At 44.4% G+C, this 24,127-nt stretch overlaps 2 protein-coding genes and 1 long non-coding RNA gene across 5 annotated transcripts in view; 2 read left to right on the top strand and 1 right to left on the bottom strand.

Annotated features, from left to right (window-relative positions):
- nab (NGFI-A-binding protein homolog) overlaps positions 1-24,127 on the top strand; it is a 941,120-nt gene that overhangs the window by 136,029 nt on the left and 780,964 nt on the right. The gene's annotated exons all lie outside the window — the stretch shown is intronic.
- Positions 1-24,127, bottom strand: part of LOC129384585 (uncharacterized) — a 148,470-nt gene that overhangs the window by 6,829 nt on the left and 117,514 nt on the right. The window contains exon 3 of the mRNA XM_055070103.2: positions 7,530-7,610. Coding sequence (XP_054926078.1) covers positions 7,530-7,610 — 81 coding nt within the window. The remainder of the gene's footprint in view (positions 1-7,529; positions 7,611-24,127) is intronic.
- On the top strand, positions 13,326-14,482 carry LOC129384587 (uncharacterized). Its single transcript, XR_008612289.1, has 2 exons — positions 13,326-13,456; positions 14,349-14,482. It is a non-coding gene; the product is annotated as an uncharacterized lncRNA (long non-coding RNA).

Genomic DNA, 24,127 nt, shown 5'->3' with positions numbered 1-24,127 from the left:
TTGAGCACTTCAGGGAAGCCGCATTCACTATCTGTCCGTTGTGATCAACGAGGGCAATGGCGAAGTTAGACGACTGTCCATATTGGGCTGCGTCGACAAAACATGCCGAGTAGGGATCGTCCTTGGTACGCTTGAGGAGGGCGAGGGCTCTTGCCCTGCGTCTGCCTACGTTGTGTTGAGGATGAACATTACGGGGAAACGGTGCAACTCGTATGTTGTTCCTTTGATTTTCTGAAATTTCATGTTTCCGCTCTTCCATGAGGATAGGGTTGATCCCAAGAACTGCCAGTATCTTCTTTCCAGCCGGGGTACAGGATAGACGGGCCAGTTGGGCTGACTCCTGGGCCTCGATTATCTCGTCCAATGTGTTGTGCACTCCTAGTTGCATAAGGAGGTCCGTGCTCGCCCGTAACGGAATGCCTAGTACTTTTTTAATACTTTTTCTGATGAGCGTGTTGAATCGTTTCTTCTCGTAGTTATACCAGTTGTGAATGGCTACCACATAAACTATATGACTCATGAGGAAGGCGTGGAACAACCTGAGGAGGTTGTCTTCCTTTAAGCCTCCACACCTATTCGAGACTCTGTTGATGAGTCTCATCATGTTCTCAGTCTTGGCTGTGAGCTTGTTGAGCGTCGTATTGTTACTGCCATTGGATTCGATGAACATGCCAAGGACCCGAATGGTGTCTACTCTGGGGATGGTACAGCCGCTTTTAGTGTGGAGTTTGCTTTTTATTTCAGATAGGATGAATGGAATAGGTTGCTGTCTCTGTCGCTTCGTACTGAGAGTAGCACTGTTCATTCAATTTTAAATATTCATATATTTCTGTCGCCTGAACACGCGACACAGCTGCGAGCTCAGGCTACACTGTAAACGGAAATAATTCCCAGGTGGGGGGGAGGGGGAGTATATTGTTTGTCCGCTAGCGACCCCCGGTTGGGAGTTTATTTTTCTCCGTATGATCGGAGTAGAATTTTTACTCCGTGCGAGCGGAATTTTTGCGTGGAAGCATGGGAGTTGTGTTTCTGTCCTTTTTATTTTTTTTTTACTTTGCGCTGGACGGAGCTTCTCCGAGGAGCAACGGGAGTATAACAAAAGTATCGTGTTAGTTTGCGTGAAGACTTCTATATGCAGAGGCTACTGTTCAAATTTCGAAAGTTACGCACAAGACCCCGTCAAATTCAACAAAACAAGTTAATGAAACCACATAAATCATGACATACATAAACATTTGAGAAACGCCAACGCAGAACTCTGAAAGACATTCAACATACACGCTACACACAAGAAGCTACGCTGGCGGTATATATATATATATATATATATATATATCGCCCAAGTGAGCATCTGTGCTGTTTTTATAATTACGACTCACATCCTTGCTTCTAAGAGATCTGCCTCTCTCAAATTAACAGAAGACCTAAATCAACACAAAACTGTTAATTCAAATTAGCGAGCAACAAGTTCATGACGTAATTTTTCATCATTAGCATGCAATTCGGTGAGTGCTGGAGCGACTTCGCACACACCGCCGGCGTTCACGGCCAAGAAGTAGTGCGCTAGTTACAGTAAGCAAGAAAATTGTAAGTGCGTGTGCTGCATCGCAAAATTAACTTTGTGCAATATAGTAGTAGCAATAGTAATAGCAGGAATAGTAATAGCAAAAATTTATTAAGTGTAAGCAGGACCCGCAGCAGCCGATGTAACACCGAAAAGTGCGCAGTCATACATTTTCTAGACAGCACTACTTCCTCAACGTTCAAGCATTTTCAGTAGGCATGCTTCTAAATCACTGTCTGAGATAGAGCTTAATGTTAATGCAATATCGGAAGCAACGACGTGACCAAAACCAAAATGCGCGATAAAAATTCGATTCACATCGCTCAGTAAGAAGCTTTATTTACAGTACGCATACTTATGTAATACCGTTTTTCTTGGGCGACGATATCCGTACACAGATACATAAAAACAGTTGCTTGCAGGCCGACCTTTCTCACTGGTCACACAACACCGCAACGAACTTGGAGCATGCCATTCATGTGCGACTAGCACGGACGTCGTCGTTCGAACAGTGGCTGCTGTTGCCATTGCTACGCGGTCATTTCAAACATTACACCGGCCGTTGTGAGCATGTACTCACAAGGACATACAAATCGCATTTCACGCACTGAAGAACACAAGCCATGGTCACGCAGCACGAATACACAGCTAGAACATGAACCGACATCACCAGTCAGTGAGCAGCTTCGAGGTATACCTAAGCCTTTTTCCACACTTGAGAACGTTGCTCTTGCATTAATCGTTGTCAGCAAAGTGATCACAGCTAACCCACTTGAAGCTGAGATACAGCGAGCTTCAAGCACGCCTATAACAATTTCTGGAAGGAAATACGGGAAAAAAATTGACGAAAATCTGTCACGGAACAACACTTCACAGATGTAAACCAACCGTCAGCCATAAGCACTGCCGACTCCGCCGAACGCGCCCGGTCGCTGGCGCGGCGCACAGCCTCATGGGAACTGTCACGTGACCAACCTGTTTCGTCAGAGGGGAGCTCTTTAAAACTCCCTGTCGGAATTTCACAGGAGAACAAGATTTCGAAGTGGAGTAAAATCGTGTCATGTCGCCTTAAACGACCCGGAGCTAGCCCACGTAGTGAAACGAGGAAATGGCGCTGTACTGCTCCCATACATCGGAGTAAATATTCGAGGATGGGAGGTTTTATGGCATATCACCTGTTAAAAACTCCAAGGTGGGTTTATTTTCATTTACAGTGTACAGTTTTACATTGTTAGGTTGCCTTCAATGTCACACTTAAATACTTACGTCGTCGCATTATCACCTATTATAGTTTGCTCAACACTAGCTCACACTGAGCTTACTAGTGGCTAAGTGTAGTTACCAGAAAGGCCCGATGTATAAGGAATGAACTGGAGTACGGTAGCTAGCTTTGCAAGTTGGTACATCTGCATAATTATTTTTAAAAACCTCGCAAAAGGCATCCTGTTTATTTGCGAAGGCTGTAAGCTTATTGCAGAACTTAGGTCCTGATAAAATGTCAAGAGTCAAAGTGCCAAAAGAACACCAGCTTCACCTTTTCTTAAGCGCGAAAACCGATAAGCCTACTATCCCTTTCCGAACCATTGTATCTGAAAGGAATTCTTGGCAGTTGTTCAGATTTGTCGAGTCTGTGGTTTGATGATCATTTCATGATTCCGAATTCTGAATCAATCATTGAGTTTCTGAGAGACCATAACCCTGGAAATAGGAAGGCTTGCAGCATAGCTATTGAAGATCTATACTACTCAGTGCCACATATAGAATTATTAAAAAGTAAGAAAGCCTGTATCTGCGATTTAAATGATTAGAGAAGGTTCATTGATGAGTGTGGTATTAGCGTGGAATCATGCCTTGAATTACTTTCTATGTACTTGAATTGCACTGTGGTGTGTTGGGACAGTGCTTTATACTTACAAAATCTGGTGTCTGCATGGGGGCAAAAGTGGCCCCTGCTCTTAGTAACATATTTTTAGGTTTCGTGCACAGAAAAGTTTAGGAGAAGCTCTGTGGTTCGGCCATGAAAATATTCCGTTTTGTGGATGATTCGTTGTGGTAGATAATACTGAGTCTAGCCAAGTGTATGTCAACATACTGAAGGTTTTTTCCGAAAATAGAATGGGACTCAAGTTTACCACTGAACTACCTCAAGATAATACACTTCAGTTTCTAGATCTGAGCCTAAGGTTTTTGCAAAATCATGTGCTGGATACCCTAGCCCCGTTCTGTGAAGCCATTGCTGCCATACAACTTGGGAACAGCAAATTGGTAAAAAAAATGGTATCTCCCTGTCTTGCACCGCTTGCTGGAAGGGGCTAGGGATCAAGTCAACAGGCTAACCATGGCTGGTTACCCCGCACACACAATCAGGACGACTGCCCAAAAACTGGCGAAATGGTTAGAAAGCAGAGAAAGAGCAAGCGGTGGACATGACATTGGTGATCGCAAAAGACCATCAGTTATTTTTTATGTACATAGGCTGGCACATGGCCTCGAAAACGTCGCGAACCATTATGATGTTAGAGTTGCTTTTTCTTGTCCAAAGAAATTATCCAGTCTGTGCCAGGCTGTGCAATCACGAGCACAAATGTCATATTCGGTTGCGCACAATTCGTGTAAGGTAAAGCAAGACCTAAATTTGTGGCGTGCCGCAGCAATGTTGTGTACGAGATTCCCCCGTCATGGGGATCTTGTTACATCGGCCGGACGTGCAGGTGTATTACCAAAAGGTTCCCAGAACATTCCTCCAGAATAAAGAAGGCTGGTCTATCACATTTGGGCACCCATTGTGCAGCTTGCAGTTGCAAGCCCGTTATTGAGCGCCACGCGTAATCTTGACAAACAAAAATGAAAAGTCCCGCCTCATTTCAGAGGCCTAACTATTCAGTAAACATGGTTACAGGTGCGTAAACCAGGCGTCACTCGCACTACACAACAAAGAAAAACGTTTTTTAGAAGCGTCTAATTGTTAAAATGATCTGACTTCTTGCTTTAGCGCTCGCCTTTCTTGCTTTGCTTTTGCTTGAGGGAGTGTATGGTGCGCGGGTGTACGCATGTGTGTTTTTCCTATTTATATGGGTGTTTAAACGCAATAAACCTTTAGTCGGGAGTCAGCGTTCGTGTTTCGACTCTATTCTTCGTCCGTGCTTTTTTGTTTATTGCGCGTTGTGTGTATTTATTATGCAGCTGTACCAACTCGCCCAGCTACACTCTTAGCCAAGTCCTGGCTACACTGTAAACAGAAATAACTCCGAGGTGGGAGTATAATGCTTGTCCTCTAGCGACCCCCCAGTTCGGAGTTTATTATGCTCCGTATAATCGGAGTAGGATTTTTACTCCGTGCGAGCGGAATTTTTGCGTGGAATTATGGGAGTTTTTTGTCATTTCTTTATTTATTGCTTTGCAATGGACGGAGTTTTTTCGAGGTGCAACGGGAGTATAAAAAGAGGCATCGCGTGAGTTTGCACGAACATCTTTACATACAGAGGCTGCTGGTCAAATTTGGAAATATGCACAAGAGACCGCGTCAAATTTAACGAAACAAGTCAATGAAAGCACATATATATCATGACGTACATAAATATTTCAAAAACGCCCAATGCAGAAATTTTAAAAGACATCCCACGTACACGCGATACTCAAGAAGCAGCGGTGCCGGCATATATAGCCACGATACTGTGTGCCTCGAAACCGCCTGGGGAGCAGCTGCTCTGTTTTCAGAATTACGACTCACATGCTCGTTCATACGAGATCTTCACTCTGAAATTAACAGAATACCTTAATCAACACAAAACTGTTAATTCAAAATAGTGAGAGAAAAAAGTTAATGGCGTAATTTTTCAAAATTATCATGCCATTCTGTAAGTGCTGAAGCGACTTCGCACACTGTCGGTGTTCGCGACTAAATAGTAGTGCGTTAGTTACGGTAAGCAAGAAAAATGTAAGTGCGTGTGCTTCATGGCAAAATTAACTTTGTGCATAATAGTGGTAGCGTAGCAAGAATTTATTAATTGTTGAGCATGACCCGCAACAGCCGACGTAACACCGAAAAATGCGCAGTCATACATTTTATACACCGCAGTACTTGCTCTGCGTCCAAGCAATCTCTCGGTTGTGAAAAGGAGCTACATCGCTGATCTGTCGAGTGAATCCTTAAACTCGGAGCCAGTAGGGCATGCGTCTAAATCAATGTCTCGGATAGAGAGTAATGTTAATGCAATATCGGAAGCAACGACGTCACCAAAACCTATGTGCGCGATAACAATTCGATCCATATCGCTCAATAAGAAGCTTTATTTACAGTACGCATACTTATGTCCTACCGTTTTTCTTCAGGCCAGAATATCCGTTCACAGATACATAAAAACAGTTGCTTGCACCCCGGTCTTTCTCACTGGCAACACAGCACCGCAACGAACTTTGGCTACGCCATTCATGTGCGACCACGGACGTCGTCGCTCGAACAGTGGCTGCTGTTGCCATTGCTACGCGGTCCTTTCAAACATTACACCGGACGTTGTCAGCATGTACCCAAAAGGACATAAATGTCGTATTTCACGTACTGAAGAACACAAGCCAGGGTCACGCAGCACGAGAACACAGTCAGAACCTGAGCCGACATCACGAGCCAGTGAGCAGCTTCGAGGTATACCTAAGCCTTTTTCCGCACTTGAAAACGTTGCTCTTGCATTCGTCGTTGTCAGCAAAGTGATCAGAGCTAACGTACTTGAAGCTGAGATACAGTGAGCTTCAGGCATGCCTATAACACTTTCTGGAAGGAAATACGGGAAACAAATTGATGAAACGCTGTCACGGAACGACACTTCACACACGTAAACAAACCGTCAGCCATGAGCACTGCCGACTCCTCCGAACGCGCCCGGTCGCTGCCGAGGTGCACAGCCTCATGGGAAGCTCCACGTGACCAACCTGTTTCGGCGGAGGGGAGTTTTTCGAAACTCCCTGTCGGAGTTTCACGGGAGAACAAGATTTTTAAGCGGAGTAAAATCGCGTCATGTCGCCTTAATACTCCCGCAGCTAGCCAGCGGAGTGAAACGAGGGAATGGCGCTGTTTTGCTCCCATACCTAGGAGTAAATATTTCCCAGGCGGGTTTATTTTCGTTTACAGTGTAGAATCGCTAGAATAGCAGCTTGGGCTTGTTGGTTTTCCATCCTGCTGTTAACAGCGCAAAATGTATACAAGAGACGAGACAAGAAGACACCACAAGCGCTGCTAGAATAGCAGCTTGGGCTTGTTGGTTTTCCATCCTGCTGTTAACAGCGCAAAATGTATACATTTGCGCTGTTATATAAATATAGATATATATAGTTGAAGAAACGAAGGAGCACACTTACGAAAATTGCATTTTTAATGGTTTAACGTGTCGGCCGTGGTACGGCCTTCGTCAGAATAAACACAGATAAACACAGTTATCCGTGTTTTTCTGATGAAGGCCGTGCCACGGCCGAAACGTTAAACCATTAAAAATAAACCATTAAAAAACACATTAAAATTGCAATTTTCGTAAGTGTGTGCTCCTTCGTTTCTTCAACTACCTATGCACCGGACCTACAGAACTTTTCCTTGTATTATATATATATATATATATATATATATATATATATATATATATATATATGCGTGTGCGTGTGCGTGTGCGTGTGTGTGTGTGTGTGTGTGTGTGTGTGTGTGTGTGTGTGTGTGTGTGTGTGTGTGTGTGTGTGTGTGTGTGTGTGTGTGTGTGGCGCGCGTGTCATGTTTTTAAATATATTTACATTCAAGAATGCCTGCATGCTCTTCTCCCCCGCTCCAGTGACGAAAAGAGAGCCTTTCTATGTGCTATAGTACAATATTGAAAGGTTTTCGCTGTACCCACTACATCACTTATCATGTGGATCTGTCACAATACAGAGTAGCAGTGGTCCATAATACTAGCCCATCCTAACATAACTGTAAATTAGCACATACCGACATGCTGTGAAACAGCTGTTGCAAAGCCACTGGAGTTGGCAATTTCCGCAGCACTGCAGTGGTACAGCTGAGTGCCACCTGCATAGTGAGAAATACATATGCATGTTAGCAACTCAGTAGTTGCTGACGCTTTCATAAGCTGCACACTGCACAATGAAGTAATCTAGACAACTTTGTCGGAACAAATGCACATAATAAGAAGACCATTTAAACACTACCATGATTAATTGCACCCAAGCTCTCGCTCACTAAGGGATAACGCTACTGAAACATCAGTGGAGAGCTCAGAATAACACAGCCTATAAAGGACAAGCTTCCTTTGAGGAAAACAGCTATAACAGCAGTTAGTTTTCTTGATCATTTTATGTGCTAGCTTTGCTCTAAATTTTATGAAGTATTATAAAAGATGAAGTGCAGCATTTCTAGCAGCAGACGTCGTCGTCAGCCTCATGGTACAACTGATTTTTGCACTGTTTGTGTCCGTGAGCCAACACATACAAAGAAAACCGAATTCACACATACGTATACAGTGTCAAGTGCACTTCTCCTTCTGAAAACATAGCCACCAGTTCGAATGCTGCTTAAAGGAAGGGTTATATAGAGTGCGGCACTGCATGGAACTACCACTTAGGTGCACGTATGTACCACTCATGCACGTATGTGCATGATATGCAGATTTGAGAGGTAGTCACATGCCATTTTTAGTCTCTTTTAGAAGCATTACTAAAGGATGAATCAAAATCCATTCATATGTTACGAACTTCACACATTAACAGTTTGGTTATATACCTTGTGAGAAAAAGACACGTTTACCTGGAATAGCAACCTTTTTCCTGCTGCAAAACCTTCTTTCGAATTAATGAAATAACTTTACAGCGCCATAATATATCGTGTTTCTCGCAACTACTTGCTGGCACTGGCAAATTACAGTGTTGATATCTGACTCATTGGGTGAGAATACTGCCTAATGCTTCACGAACACGACCACATGTCCCTCGCAGAGAATGGCCACCATATATACTTCTGTGACGTATATATGGTTCTCCGTATTTCAAGACAGAGGTCATGTCCGTATGTTTTACGTAGAATGCCGCCATTTTTCATGAAACAGAATTGTCCACATAATTTTAACGGCAGGTTTGACCGCACATTTTCGGAAATTGTTTACAGTGATATATATATGTATATATATATATATATATATATATATATATATATATATATAACCTGTGTTGTGCAAAAAATATCGAAAACTATAGATCATCTAATCAAGGCTCCCTGTCAGTTTATTAAAGACTTTCTTTTCATCTTGGCCGCCGCCTGCACCCCTTTTCGCTACGACTCTATACCCGACCATTTCGACAGATTTCGACAGACTCTCGCGCTCATCCCCGGCATTAGGTTCGTTCGACTGCGAGGGCAAAGTTCGTCGTGGCCTCATTGTAGGGAGTAAATACGAAGTCGTCGTCTTCGCGTCGTCTACATAGTTCATCGTCTTCATGCACGGCCTGCCACATAGACGTCTTCGTATCACCTCCTCGGCTGTCCCAAAGAGGTTCCACATAGCACCTCGAACAAGAATTCCATTTACTTTGAAGGACATATTGTAATACGAAGGCACAGCACAAAGAAGACACACAAGCACGTCAGCGCCTGTGACGTGTCTTCGTTGGGACTGTGTCTTCGCAATACAGTGTGTCGCTAAGCAAACAAGAACTAGCCCAACAACACTGATTTCACTTGGAGCTTTTTCATCGTTATTTTGCGCTGTTGCAGGCACACACGAAGTTAGCGGTACAGACGAGTCAAGCGAAGTCAGACAAGTGCAAGCTTTGCGCCTCACTTGTCTCGTGTGCTCCGCTAATATCGTGTCTTCCTGCCACATTGCAAGAGAACGATGAAGCTACGCCAACTTGACCCTTGTCAAGCTTAGCGTACTTTCGAGCTTTTTCACTTGTCCCGCTCTTAGGCCAGTGGGCATCAAAAGTACTGGATCGTAAAACAACGAACGCACTTGAACGCTTGTATGACGCTGGCATTTGTGACGGATATTCGCTCTGTATCGTATGCGATTGCGTTTCGTTGAAACCGCCTGAAACAAACTTGTGTATACCCCGTGCGAGCTTCGTTTTAACTATAAGCTTTGCGGAGAGATTGTCACTTTTAGTGTCGCGATGTACTGTTCAATCAAACTAATACACCTAAGGCAATAATACTGCACATTTTTTTTAAACTCTATAATAATGCTTTTGATGAAGTGAAACTGAGTTGCGGTTAACTAATATTAATCGGGGACAACTCGTGTTTCATCTCAACAGAAACAATACTGAAGCGTCAGATATGGAGAGAAAGTGCATATCTTATCTCGAAATGCACCTCGAAGCCTATGATGCAGCATGCGCCGCTGATGCTGCTTCGCGCTGACTGCATCGACTCTGGCGTATTCGAGCATCAATATTTGGTGCATGTGCTCGTAAAAGGCAGGCGCATCCTCATATCCCCACGTTCAGAGTAGGCCATTAAGAGGCGCCGCTCGAGAGGAAAGCTTCGAGACGATGACTTCGCGTTTCGTCCTTAGTTTCGATTATTTATTCCCATCGCAGTATATATATAGGGAATTGGCTCTCAGAAAGAAAACTCATAAAAATCCATCTTAAAGCTTTTTGTGCGCAAACAAACAGGGACGAAGAATAGGAGCAACACAAGGACGAGCGCTTTCTAACAACTGGTTTTATTTTTGAAGAACCACCTGCTTAAATACCCACAGATCTGCGCGATCTAGTCAACAGAGCACGCCTATAACGCATGTAGTCTTGCTCTGTCTTTTGCATAAATTATACTTTAACTTTCCTGCACTGAGCGAGAACTTATTACATGCTCCGATACGCTCATCTCACCGTTTGTTTAACTCCCTTAGTATACAGCGTTTGCATGGTTCTTCCAACGCCTTCAACAAATCCTTCCTCCCCATCGCCATAAAAGAATGGAACAATCTTCCCGAAGCCGTGGTTTTAGAGTCAAATCCCTCCAAATTTAGACAGTTACTATCAGACCATTTCAACCCAAAATAGCCACTTTTCCTCACGTTTCCTCTCCCAGCAATCCGTCTTGCTTGTGTCATCGCCTATTTTTCCTTTTCTTCTTTTTTGCCACTTATGTTTAGCATGTTTCACATTTACGTGTACACTTTTCTTTTAATTTATTGCTACTCAGTTTGAGATATTTTCATTGTTCTGTTTATACCTGATGTTTTCTACAGTTTATTATTTATTTTTTCTGTTGCCTTTGTTTGCATTTTTTTCTTTTGAGCTGATGTATGGCACTTTCACATCGCTGTTTCCCCCCCCCCCCCCTTATGTAATGTCCCTGAAGGGACCCTTAAGGGAGTAATAAATGATGATGATGATATAATACCCACAGATCTGAGCGATATAGTCAACAGAGCACGTCTGTAGAACATATAACACTTGTGATAAAAGGACGTGGACCAAAGCCACCCGGTCAACATACAAACAGTAAGGTGCATGAAACAACCACTTACTATAAAATACGTTAAAGATGTGATGATAGGAGCGAATTATCTTTATCCAACAATGAAACAGAAGGATGGCTGATGCATTTTTCTTTTTGTTTTTCAATCCAGTGTGCTTCCACAATTTCTCTCGCGGTTTGATTCCTATGCCTATACAAAATTTCGGTGATACTAAGACAAGGTGAGCAATCATGTTCTTCGCAATGCATTGCCAAATCCGTGCTAGGGCGACCTTTCAGACTACACAAGTGTTACCTTAACCTCGTGTTAATGCATCTCGCAGTCTGCCCTACGTACACATGTTTTAAGATGAATATGTTCCAACTATAGGCCGACTCCCAGTTATGCTCATAAAAATTGCCTCGAAATGTGTTCAAAGCTCGATAAGAGGCACGGCAGTTCAGCACATGTGTACCACCACTTACTAAAGTGAAATTAAAAAGTAATAATAGGACGAGCGAGTCATCTTTGTACACATGACGCAAACGACAAATCGGTATAGACAAGAACAAATAACAGCCAGATAGGCAAAGAAGACGCTTATCTACTTCGACGCTATTAGTTGGGGATTTCTGGTTGCGGAAATCAGAAAAGTCAGCATGAGTTGTGTCAACCTGTAGTCTTCGTACTTTTCACGGATGAGACATGAAACCCAGCCGGGTTTGTGAAGGTCACCTTCGTTTCCCGTTCTTCGTGCCTGCGCGAATGCACACGCGCGCCAACATCAGCCACTTGCGACACGATGAAAAACTATTGGAACCGAAGGAAAACTATTCTCACCTCACGGCCTGCTGATCGTTCTAGCAGTTTAAAATGCGTCTCCCAATTTCTTGTGTCGATTGCAAAATATTTTGGGATGAAAGGGAAAATTGTCGTCCATTCGAGCGTTGCACGAAGCTATGTAGAGAGAAAACCGAACCGGGTTTCTCAAAGAACTTCGCTGTTGAAGGATATTTTTTTCTCCAGTTTACCCTACTTTTGCTACTTCAGGAATTCTTCCTTCCGGTCTTGGTACCTACAGCGAATTTCTTTTTTTTTTATTTTCATGATATCTTAGTCTTCTGGTCGTAATGCGTATACGTAGGATGTCACACCTTTTCAACCTTTATACCCCTAACAATAATGCCCACCGGTCGAATGTACTCATATAAATGAATAGGTAAATAAAATCGCCTTTTGTATCTCGAATCTGTTGTTTAAATATTTAGGCGTAAATTCAGTCTTGGTGACTGTATGTTATCCACACTGTTAATTTTGTTTTTGGCACTTCGTTATTTACGTTGTATTATAGAGCGCACGATCAATTACACGTATTCTATTCTTCATCATTAAATGCTTTTATTATTGGCCCTCTTTCTTGTAAGCTCTTGTTGCCCTCTTAGCCCTCTTTCTTGTAAGTACGACTTTTAGACCCTTGTATTCGTGTCGGCTGTATTGAACTGACTGTATATAATATCAATAGTAACTTTAAAGCTAATATAAACAAAAAAAATAACTCACGCGCAAGTTTTAGCAAACGTGATGGCGCATATACCCAGCCCACTGAAGGTCTGACGTTTCAAACATCAATTGATTACTCCCTGTCAATCACCCTGCTTGTTCCGGCTTTTCGGATTGCATGTCGTACTGCCACGGATGAGTGACCACAATTCGTTGCTAAGAGAAGGCTGCTATATAGGCACGCACCCTGGATCCCGTCTCGTTCGAGGCCGCTTGCTTGGTACTTTTTGAAACGGCTACTTGGCAATATCCCGCTCGAACAGCAACGCGATACATCGTTTAAAGTCGCCCGGTCGAAGTCATTTGCATCGGCGGCGGCGCTGCCATGGCCAAGCCGAGGCAAGCACAACACACTAGCCCTTGTTGTTCGTTCACCTCCCCGATCGATCGGCAGCCCCGTCTTGTTTTTCTTGCACGCCGCCTGCCCCTCCTCGCTTCCGGACAATGCGCCCCAATCAGACGCAGCATCAGCGGAGCACGTCACGACGCCCCGCCTAGTCTTTTGCTCTTGGCGCCCAGCCGCCCCGCCTGTCTTGCTTTTGTGCGCACAGCGGGGGCTCCTCCTCGCCCCAAATCGATTCCGCGCTCTGCTGCTGCTGCTTTGTGGGGCGCACCTGCCCTCCTTTTTGCTTGGCTCGTCCACGGCCGCCCGCGAATAATACATTCCCCCCAATCGCAGCGTTCTCCTCCCTCCTTGCGCTTGCTTTGTGCAGCACCGTTTTTCCTTCAAGCGCTGCGAGCGGAGAAACAAGCATGGAGTCGCAGGTTGGCCCTCTCTCGGCGCGCCATGTTGGTTTGTGCTTCCGTCGCCCCCCTCGTTTCTAAGCAGCGTTTGTTATTTTCCCGCAGTGATGGGACCAAGAAGGAAGCTGCCCGTAATCGTTGCTACCAGGTCCGTCGTCTGACGTATTGCTCCACACGGCTTGAGCACCCGCTAAATATCGACGTCAGAAATGCGCGATATCTTACCAAATGCAGCACAACATTTGTTTCAAGCCTTTCATACAGTTGAATGCCGCGATTCTATCCCAGTGTTATTCTTTTTCACGCTTCGTAAGTGGCCTGACTGGCATTCCACTTTCCAGGTTTTCACGATAGGGGGCCCTTTAATATCTACCCACCCTGTTGAAACGCAAGTTGAGCTGCGAGCGAAATTAGCAAGCCACCATTTTGATTCCGAATTGAGCATTACTGCCTCTTTTTTTACTCGCTGCCATGTGCCGATAATGGCCTACGGTTAATCAAATTTATTTAATTAATAGTGTTGCAATATGTTTACTAGGTAACCCGCCTACAATATTGTGACGTAGTAGTGACGGTGAATAATACTGCGACAAGTCTGTAAATGATGAAACTCACTTTTATTGGGCGAACTAGTGCCCACAAAAGCAAGTTATACACTCGAAGCACAGCGACAGCGGCGAACACGGTCGGCAATCGGCGAAAATCTGAAATGTCGGTCAAGCGCTTCGGCTTTTATAGATGAGCCATCGAAGTTTCCAGAGTAATCGCTGGTGCCCGCGTGTCTTCCAGAAAGTTCTTCACCATTCGCGTCGCGCATACTCGTAATCAGATTACACGAGGTTTGGTGGCAACAGACAGCGGATAGAGCCATCGATAACATCCCAGAAACATCCGATACATGCAGGCGCGTCCCGCGCTGAGCGATAACATTTGTTAGACGGTGAAAGGTGCTCACCCGAAGAAGTACACATGTAAACATATACGTTGCTTTTTCTTCTATTTGAGCACGCTGAGTTTTGTGTTGATATTTGCGTCTGCAGATACGAAACACGGAAAGCATGATTCTACGACATGGTGGCAAGCGCTCGATTGCATCGTCTCGCATCAAGAACGTCCTCTGCACTAAGCTCTCTTTTTGGTCTCGTACGTAAAATAAATGTGTTCTTATAGACGGTCTTGGGTAATAAAAATGTCTTATTGGCCAGTTTACTATACCTGTTATAAACATGTAGGAAGCGTTTACATGTGCTGGCTGAATGCGAAGCTTATTCCAGAAATGTCTTCAGCTGCATGGGAAGCGGTCGTGGCTATACCGCGACTTATCTGGCCAGTGGTCTATAAGGGGCCTCTTGTCGGAACACCATATTTGACTCCCAAAGTTTGCTAAATTCGGACGAAAGTTTAGCCCATCATCTGGGGGCACGTATACGGTGTCAAAATCTGACATCGTCGTAATACAAGGCGTGTGGATGACATGGACCGGCTAGTCATCATCAGGGCGCGACGGTCGTGAACGGTGGATGACATATAAGGGAGTAATAGCATCGACTGAAATTAAGTTCTTCTGTTATCCTTGGCCTGGTATCAAGTTGCCATGAAGCAGGATGTGGCAATCACGAAAGCTTTGTTTAGGGAACAATTTTCAATCGAGTTTGTTTTGACATCTGTGTGTTGACGCCTTGTGATTCTATAGAGGCCAGTCAATGGCCGCTAGACAGCTTATAATTTCTTTTAGTAAACCTTTGGCGATTAAAAAAAAATATCCATTAACAACGTTACTGGCTGGTCGCCGAAACGGTGTACGAATAAGCGGGCAACGGACATTTGCATCTATATACATTTGCGTCTATATACGGAACAAATCATGCTCAAGGTCGTCTGCAGCGAACACATGTGAACACATTGTTTCAGCTAATAATTGTACGCAGACAAAGGAACAATGATTTCGGACTAATGGCTGCACGATGTGTCGACGGTTTCCTTTCCATGTATCGCTTAAAGTTCTTCTACGTCGCATGCAAAAGCCTCATTCGCACTGCAAATTCTGCAATTTTTGTACGGAAAATTTTGTACGTGCTTTCTAAGAACCATCTTTCTTACACTGTAAACGAAAATAAACCCACCTGGGAGATTTTAACAGGTAATGTGCGCTAAAACCTCCCCTCCTCGAATATATACGATGTATGGGAGCTATACAGCGCCATTCCCTCGTTTCACTCCGTTGGCTAGCTGCGGGAGTATTAAGACTACATGACGCGATTTTACTCCGCGTCAAAATCTTGTTCTCCTGTGAAAATTCCGACAGGGAGTTTTAAAAAGCTCCTCTCTACCGAAACAGGTTGGTCACGTGGTTCAAGGTACCTACAGACGTTTTCATTCCATTTTATTGTCGAAGAACCCCTCTGGGCGGGGGGGGGGGGGGGGGTTACATAAGGGGTGGATATGCTTAAAATGTTTTTCACAAATGTGACCTCATGTTAATTCCGCGACAGGTATATATATAGTCTCTTACACATTCAAGAAATATTGTCGGGCATGCAGGCGATAGCGGCAAGGCTGTGAGAAAGGTAATTCCAATCAGACGCTGCGCGTGGAAACAAATTGGCAGTGGCTTAGCTCGGCTATGCCAGGATATACCTATAGCGAAAGTTAAGGCGGCTAAGTTTAAGCATGCTTAGCCTTGGTTAATCTTGATTGCAAGTCCAGATTAGTCTGCTTGTCTAGCTATGTTGCGGCCTTTAGCCAGTCGTTCGACGCGCTGTTCGTCTGTTTCCCGGGCGATCCTCTTCATCTCGTTCCGATGTCGATTCCAGGCCCCCTGCTGCCTATCAGAATTGTCGCCGTCCATACTGCCGCCTAAACTGTGGTTGCGGCGCACGCGCGCTCTCCTTCTCAATCCTCCGAGATGTTATCAGGCATGCGATGCAGCTGGCCAAGCGAGCGGAGGCGAACGCAACGACGAGGAACGCGGTGTGACGTCATATGCCTCCTCAGAGCACAGCCACGGTGAAACCGCAATTTCGCGGCCGGTAAAGCTTTCGCTTTAAAAAGGAGGTGGAGAATGTAGCAGTGCGGCTGCGTGGCCGGGTGAGTGGAAGTGCATGGTCGGTACGATCCGAACTGGTCGGATGATGACGCTTGGACGGTCATGGCTGCTGTAATAAACCTTATGGAATAGGGCTGGAGATGCGATGCGGTGACGAAGTGCGAGATACAATAGAGATGATTCTGCTTTTAAGGGTGGCACACTAGTATGATACAGGTAGGATGAATAACTAAATTGGGCTGCTTGATTCTGCACTACCTGAAACGTATTGATAAAATACACCTGATACGGCTTCCAGATGGCAGCGGCGTACTCAAGTTTTGGTCTGATAATGAATTTGTTAGTCAGCAACTATAATTGTTCAGGTGCGCGACGTACGTTTCAGAAAGCCGAGTATTTTGTTAGCAGACGCTACGTTAGTGATATGTGCGCATCATATTAGGTCATATGAGAATGCTACTCCCAAGCACGTATATTTTTCGACACTCTCAACGTTAATGTTACCGACAGCGTATAAGGAAAATACAAGGGGTTAAGACGAACCGAAAAAATACTGATTTACATTTAGTGGGGTTAAGTGTCATGAGCCACGGGTCACACCATACTTCAAAACAGTTAAGATCATTTTGAAGAGCTTGCTGCTCAGAAGGGTTAGTGGTGGTACGATAAATGACGCAGTTGTCCGCAAACATGCGGATATGACATGTCGCACGTGAAGGCAAGTCATTTATGTACATTAAGAACAACAGTTGCCCCAGAACCTACCCGTGGGGGACAGCCTACGTGCTCATTAACAAAGACAGATTTGGGACGGTTGCTCAGGAAAGCTTCAACCCAGTTAAGAACAAGAGGGTGAATGTTTAGGCCAGAAAGTTTAATTAGAAGAAGCTGATGAGAGACCTTATCGAAAGCCTTCGCGAAATCTAAGAAGATGGTAGCAGTTTCTTGATTATGGTCCAAATTTAAATTCAAATCATGAAGGAAGTTAGCGAGCTGCGATTAACAGGATATACCTTTGCGAAAACCGTGTTGTGAAGGACTAAAGAAATTGTTCGAGTCTAGGAAGTTCATGATTTTTAAATAAATGACATGTTCTATGATTTTACAGGTTATACTTATTAAAGATATTGGACGGTAGTATAACGGTGACTGTCTATTATCCAGATTTCTGGATGGGAATGACCTTTTCCACTTTCCTCTTTCCCACTTTCCATTCATCAGGTATGTGACCTGTCGAAGGGGATACAAAAGATACGTGTAGTTTGCAGAGTGTTATTATTTAGTAAAAATTGCGAATTAATTCCATCGAAGACATCTGACGATGTCATTTTGAGATGATCAATCGGAGTTTATCGACCATTTGTGGAAAATACAATCTAGGGCGTAGTTAGTTCACTGGTGGTAGTTCTTTGTGAGGAAGAAAGCGTGTCACACTTGTGAGTGAATAAACTTGCAAAAACGATGTTAAATGCGTTTGCGCTTTCTACGTCACTTACAACCTCACACTGTAAAATAATTTATACCCTTAAAAGCGAAAAAGGGTGTAAATGTGTCTATAACTCACACCCTTAGGGTGTGATTTATATAACTGACGCACTAAGGGTGTGAGTTATTGACACATTTACCACGTTTTTCACTTTTTAGGGAGTAAATTATTTTACAGTGCATTCTGTTCGTCAGCAAGTGTAATCGTATGTTTGGGTTTTGGGTTCACCACGTGCCAAAACGGTTGCGGATTACGTGTAGGATGTTGGGAAGGTCATTGTGAAAAAGTTGAACTTAGCGTTGCATATTGCTGCGAGGTATGCGGTTTCCGCGCAATATTATTGGTGCCACATACTTGGGCTCTGTCGTAGTTTTGCAGCTGAGAAGTGAGGCTTTTTTTTTTTTTTCTTATTCTCGGGTCGTTTAAGCGATTGACTGAACCATGGCTTGTCTTTAATAGCACAGAAGCTGCATACCGGTATATATTTCTGAATTACTTCCCGTACTTTTTTCTTGAAAATCGACCAGTTTTCTTGTACAGAATGCTTAGGAAAAGCTTGTTCGAATGTACGGAAGAAAGTGATTAGCTCATTATTAATAGCTTCGTAATTTGCCTTGCCGTGAAGGCGAACGGTTTTCTTATAAATGTAACGTGTTTGCGTAACGAAGTTAAACGCTGCACGGACAACATTGTGGCCGCTTACTTCCCTGACATATGTCATGGATGACATCCTGTCGGGATTCTTCGTTAGTATGAAATCCAAAAAATTCTGCGAGTTCTGCATAGCACGCGTTGGTTCAGATACGATCTGCGAGAGGGGAAAGTTAATACAGACATCAATAAAATTGGTTGCTTCCGGGTTGCTAGTTAAAGTGAAAGGGAAAGTTAAGCATTTATGCCAGTTTATACTGAGATAATTAAAATCGCCAAACAGAAAGATGTCTACATTCTCCTGTTCTCCCTAAGGGTGTTTAGAATATTGTTAAATTTGCGGCGGAAGTAGAGCTTAGTTTGAGGTGGCCAGAGGCCTAAAAGTACGGTTCGCGGTGCGGCGCGTAAAACTACCCTTAACATTTCAATATCTGAATCGATGCGAAATACCGAAGATGGTAGGTGCTAGTTCACCGCCACAAGTACTCCGTGTGCATCACGACGAGCTTTGTGACAAAGGTTTGCATTATGCAAATCGGCAAGAACTTCGGCGGCGCTAATACCCTCGTGTAGCCACGCTTCTCTTACTAAAGGCAAATACTAAGTCAAGTGATAGATTAGTGCTCGATAATCTCTAAGGCATCAATATTATCTAGAACAGAGCCCTAATAATCGAGAAATTGAGGTAAATGCATGGCATGGTTAGAGACTTCCCGGGACATTCGAGCACTTGCCCGATGAGGAAAGCACTCAGTTAAATTCTGTCACTAGTACTCGAATACTCTTTGTAAAAAACATCCTTGTATTGTATTGTAAGACGAAATAAAATGCTTCTTGTCCAGTTATATTTCATCTTTAGAAAAAAGAACTTATTGAAACTATACCTTGACAACGATGCGGGTGGTCGAGAGGTTTCGTTTTCACTCGACGCTGCGCCGCCCACGCTTTCGCGTTTAGTACTTTCCTGATCGCGTATACTGCTGCGCAAGTTTTCCTGGCTCGCGAAACTCGCACAAACTGCGAGTAGCAGAAAATTCAACTCCCATGTGATGTCGCGGGATGACCGAACGGTCTGTGCTATTTGCCCAAGAAGCAAGTGCTAGGGCGAATCCACCGCTCTATCTTGGCTCGGTATACCGCCGTCAGTCGGGCGCCGTTTTACTCCCCGAAGCAGAAAAGATGGCATATGCAACGTCACCACTCCCTCGGCTATGTGTAGCGGGAGATTTGAATTTCAAGAAAAGGTTTTGGGACCCTTCAGATGAAATTTTGTCGTAAACTAAGTCTTTTATTTGCACGAAACAAGCATTGCGAGGTTTCCGGAATGGTATGTAAACAGTCCACGCCGACTGAGTATTTGCCTTATAGTGTCCCTTTAATGTAACTACATTACTGGCAGATCACAAAACAATGCGTGTGGGGCTGTACTAATCCAGGTACAACCAAATTAGGAAGGCCCACTAACCTTCAACAAGACACTCCCTCTGCAGAACAGGAATCGGCCTCTCTGGTGCAGTATTCGGCCACTCCCTCCCAAATGACTCACTCGATCACCCAATGGCCCTAAGTCCCCAGCAACTGCGGAGCACCTGACCTAGGTGGTCGCAAGACCTGTAAGGCAGCAGAGGGTGTTAAAAATATCTGGGTCCGGACAGGCTGCGAATGGAAACTGACCCTTGCAACGTTTAACACCCGAACTGTTTTGAGTTAGGCTAGCTTAGCAGAACTCTTTGAGAAACTCTCAGACATTGTTTATGATATCATCGGCCTTAGTGGGATTAGAAGAACTAGTCAGGCTTATACATTGATGAATAACGGACATGTACTCTGCTATAGAGGTCTCCTAGATAAAAAGCAATATGGGGTAGGATTCCTAATCCATAAGCACATAGCGGGCAACATTGATGAATTCTACAGCATAAATGAGACGGTAGCTGTAGTCGTAATCAAACTTAATAAGATGTATAGATTAAAGGTAGTGCAAACCTACGCTCCAACATCCAGTCACGATGATGAGGAAGTATATCAATGCTATGAAGATGTTGAATTAGCGATGAAAAAAGTGAGAACTCAGTATACTGTAGTAATGGGCGACTTCAATGCAAAAGCGGGGGGAAAGCAAGCGGGTGAACAAGCAGTTGGCAACTACGGCGTCGATTCTACGAACGCTAGAGGAGAGATGCTGGTAGAATTCGCAGAACAAAATAAGCTTCGAATAAGGAACACCTTTTTCAGGAAGCGAAGCAACAGAAGGTGGACTTCAAATAGCCCTAGGGGTGAAACAAGAAATGAAATTGACTTCATACTTTCTGCTGATCCCAGCATAGTGATCCCAACATTCACCTCACTTTGAACAGAGCAAGAGCAAAATTGGTCAAGAAGAAACAGGTGAACCTAGACAGTGTAAGGGTAAAAACAGACAAATTCGGGCTGGTACTTGCAAACAAATATGCAGCCTTAGAACAAAGAGATGACGATGACATCGAGCTAATGAATGAAACCGTAGCTAGGCTGGGTTCAGAGGCAGCAGTTGAAGTGGAAGGCAAGGCACCAAGGCAACCAGTATGCAAGCTCTACCGAGTAACGAAAGACCTAATAAAGAAATGACAAAAAATGAAAGTGTCCAATTCAAGAGAAGATAGAATTCGCGGAACTGTCAAAACTGATCAACAAGGCGAAAATAAGTGATATACGAAACTATAACGTGAGAAAGAGTGCAGAAGCCGTAAAAAAAGGTCGCAGCCTTAAATCAGTGAGAAAGAAACTTGGCATAGGACAAACCAAGATGTATGGACTGAAAGATAAGCAGGGTAATATCATAAGGAATTTCCAAGATATAGTAAAGGAAGCGGAAGAATTGTATACTGACCTGTACAATACCCAGAGGAGTCAGGATACCTCCATTAGAAAGAGTAATGAACAGGATACCGAAACTCCTATAACTAGCAATGAGGTCAGAAGGGCCTTGCAAGACTTGAAACGAGGAAGAGCGGCAGGAAAATATGGAATAACAGTCGATTATTAGTCGAGCTGAGTTATGTTGCTGAGTTTAGTGCCGCTGCGTTATGTTTCCGAGTGCAATGTTGCTGCTCGTAAGGTCTCAACAACGCGCGACGACAAACCAGCCATGTTGCGTTCTCTCAGCTGAGTCTTATTTGCAGGCATGGCATGGCAAGAACTTTATTTTAGTCCAGAGAAACTAGGGTCCGAGGGCACAAGCCCCAGGCTAAGTCGGTGGCTCCGCCCACGTAGGCACCGGTAGGCCAAAGGCTTTCCCGATGTCGTGAGCTCTCCGGACGGCCAGGAGTTGATCTTGGAGGACTTCGCTGGGTATGCGCCGGCTCCAGTCCTCCTCACTGTTGAGATCCGAAGCCCTTTGGTTGGGGCACAGCCAGAACACATGATCAAATAGACACGCAGAGTTCTAATTTTAGTGCTTCGCGCACATTGCGTCGAGTGTTCTTTCTCGATGACACCACTTCACTTGTCGGGGACTTGAACGTTGTTTCGCAGTAGCAGCTCGCTTCGCAGGTTTCGCTGCGTTGCGATGGTCTCGTACTTTGTCGGCAGTGATCCCTCCGGCCATGCTTTCCTGGAACCAGGAAGCGGAACCAAAGTAGAGAACGTCTTCTTTATTCGAAGCCTCTAAAAACAACAAAAGAAATGCAGGCGCGCGCTCGGCTCCGCGGTCGTTTCTAACTTCGTCTTCTTCTCTTCTTTTTCGGAGCATAATATTTAACACCTGTCTCGCCTGAGGATGTAGATGCGCGCGATTAAAATTCGCACGATGATGACTCCATAGTGCATACGATGGCACCACTAATATCATGCGCCATCTAGTGAATCGTCCACGAGGCAGAGCCCAACCACATGCACAGCCTCGAAGATATTCATCACTGTCGCCGGTGGCGCAATGCAATGGTGCCGCAGTGGTTAGCGCGCTAGGCTACGCAGCGGTAGCAGCGGTGGTGGGGCAGCGGATTGAATTCGATCCTCACCTGTTTAATCCTCACCGTGGACACTTTTTTGTACTGAGATGAAGATGACGCGATTTGTGTGCTGTTTTTCCGTCACGGCTTTTATTCCACAGCTTTCTGCCATGACTTTCTGATGACGGCCAAGTCGCACAGTGAGCCAATTTTTTTCGCATTAGCACAGTCAAACGTTTCTATCTGAAGCAAACAATGCTCGTCCTAGGTGAACGAAGCTCGCGAGGAGAGATGGGGTTGTTGTGACAATTTCATACAGCAATTTATTCCAGTAGCGCACTGTCTTCAGGAAGAAAGAAAATTTTTTAGGTTAATATAGGCCGCCATTGGAATATGAACCTGGCAACGTTTGACGCTAGAACGTTATCTAGTGAGGCGAGTCTAGCAGTGCTATTGAAAGAATTAGAGGGCAGTAAATGGGATATAATAGGGCTCAGTGAAGTTAGGAGGCCAAAAGAAGCATATACAGTGCTCAGAAGCGGGCACGTCCTGTGCTAGCGGGGATTAGCGGAGAGACGAGAACTAGGAGTCGGATTCCTGATTAAAAAGGATACAGCGGGTAACATGCAGCAATTCTATAGCATTAACGACAGGGTGGCATGTCTTGTTCTGAAACTTAATAAGAGGTACAAAATGAAGGTTGTACAGATCTACGCCCCTACATCCAGTCATGATGACCAGGAAGTCGAAAGCTTCTATGAAGACGTGGAATCGCCGATGGGTAGAGTGAAAACAAAATACACATACTGATGGGCGATTTCAATGCCAAGGTAGGCAAGAAGCAGGCTGGAGACAAGGCAGTGGGGGAATATGGCATAGGCACTAGGAATAGCAGGGGAGAGTTATTAGTAGAGTTTGCGGAACAGAATAATATGCGGATAATGAATACCTTCTTCCGCAAGCGGTATAGCCGAAAGTGGACGTGGAGGAGCCCGAACGGCGAGACCAGAAATGAAATATACTTCATACTCTGCGCTAACCCTGGCATCATACAAGATGTGGATGTGCTCGGTAATGTGCGCTGTAGTGACCACAGGATGGTAAGAACTCGAATTAGCCTAGACCTGAGGAGGGAAAGGAAGAAACTGGTACATAAGAAGCCGATCAATGAGTTAGCGGTAAGAGGGAAAATAGAGGAATTCCAGATCAAGCTACAGAACAGGTATTCGGCTTCAACTCAGCAAGAGGACCTTAGTGTTGAAGCAATGAACGATAATCTTGTGGGCATCATTAAGGAGTGTGCAATAGAAGTCGGCGGTAACTCCGTTAGACAGGATACCAGTAAGCTATCGCAGGAGGCGAAAGATCTGATCAAGAAATGCCAATGTATGAAAGCCTCTAACCCTACAGCTAGAATAGAACTCGCAGAACTTTCCAAGTTAATCAACAAGCGTAAGACAGCTGACATAAGGAAATATAATATGGATAGAATTGAACAAGGTCTCAGGAACGGAGGAAGCCTGAAAGCAGTAAAGAAACTAGGAATTGGCAAGAATCAGATGTATGCGTTAAGAGACAAAGCCGGCAATATCATTACTAATATGGATGAGATAGTTCAGGTGGCTGAGGAGTTCTATAGAGATTTATACAGTACCAGTGGCACCCATGGCGATAACGGAAGAGAGAATAGTCTAGAGGAGTCCGAAA

Source organism: Dermacentor andersoni, chromosome 5 (genome assembly GCF_023375885.2).
Source record: "Dermacentor andersoni chromosome 5, qqDerAnde1_hic_scaffold, whole genome shotgun sequence".
Classification (NCBI taxonomy): Eukaryota; Metazoa; Arthropoda; class Arachnida; order Ixodida; family Ixodidae; genus Dermacentor; species Dermacentor andersoni.
This window is presented reverse-complemented; position numbering and strand designations above follow the sequence as displayed.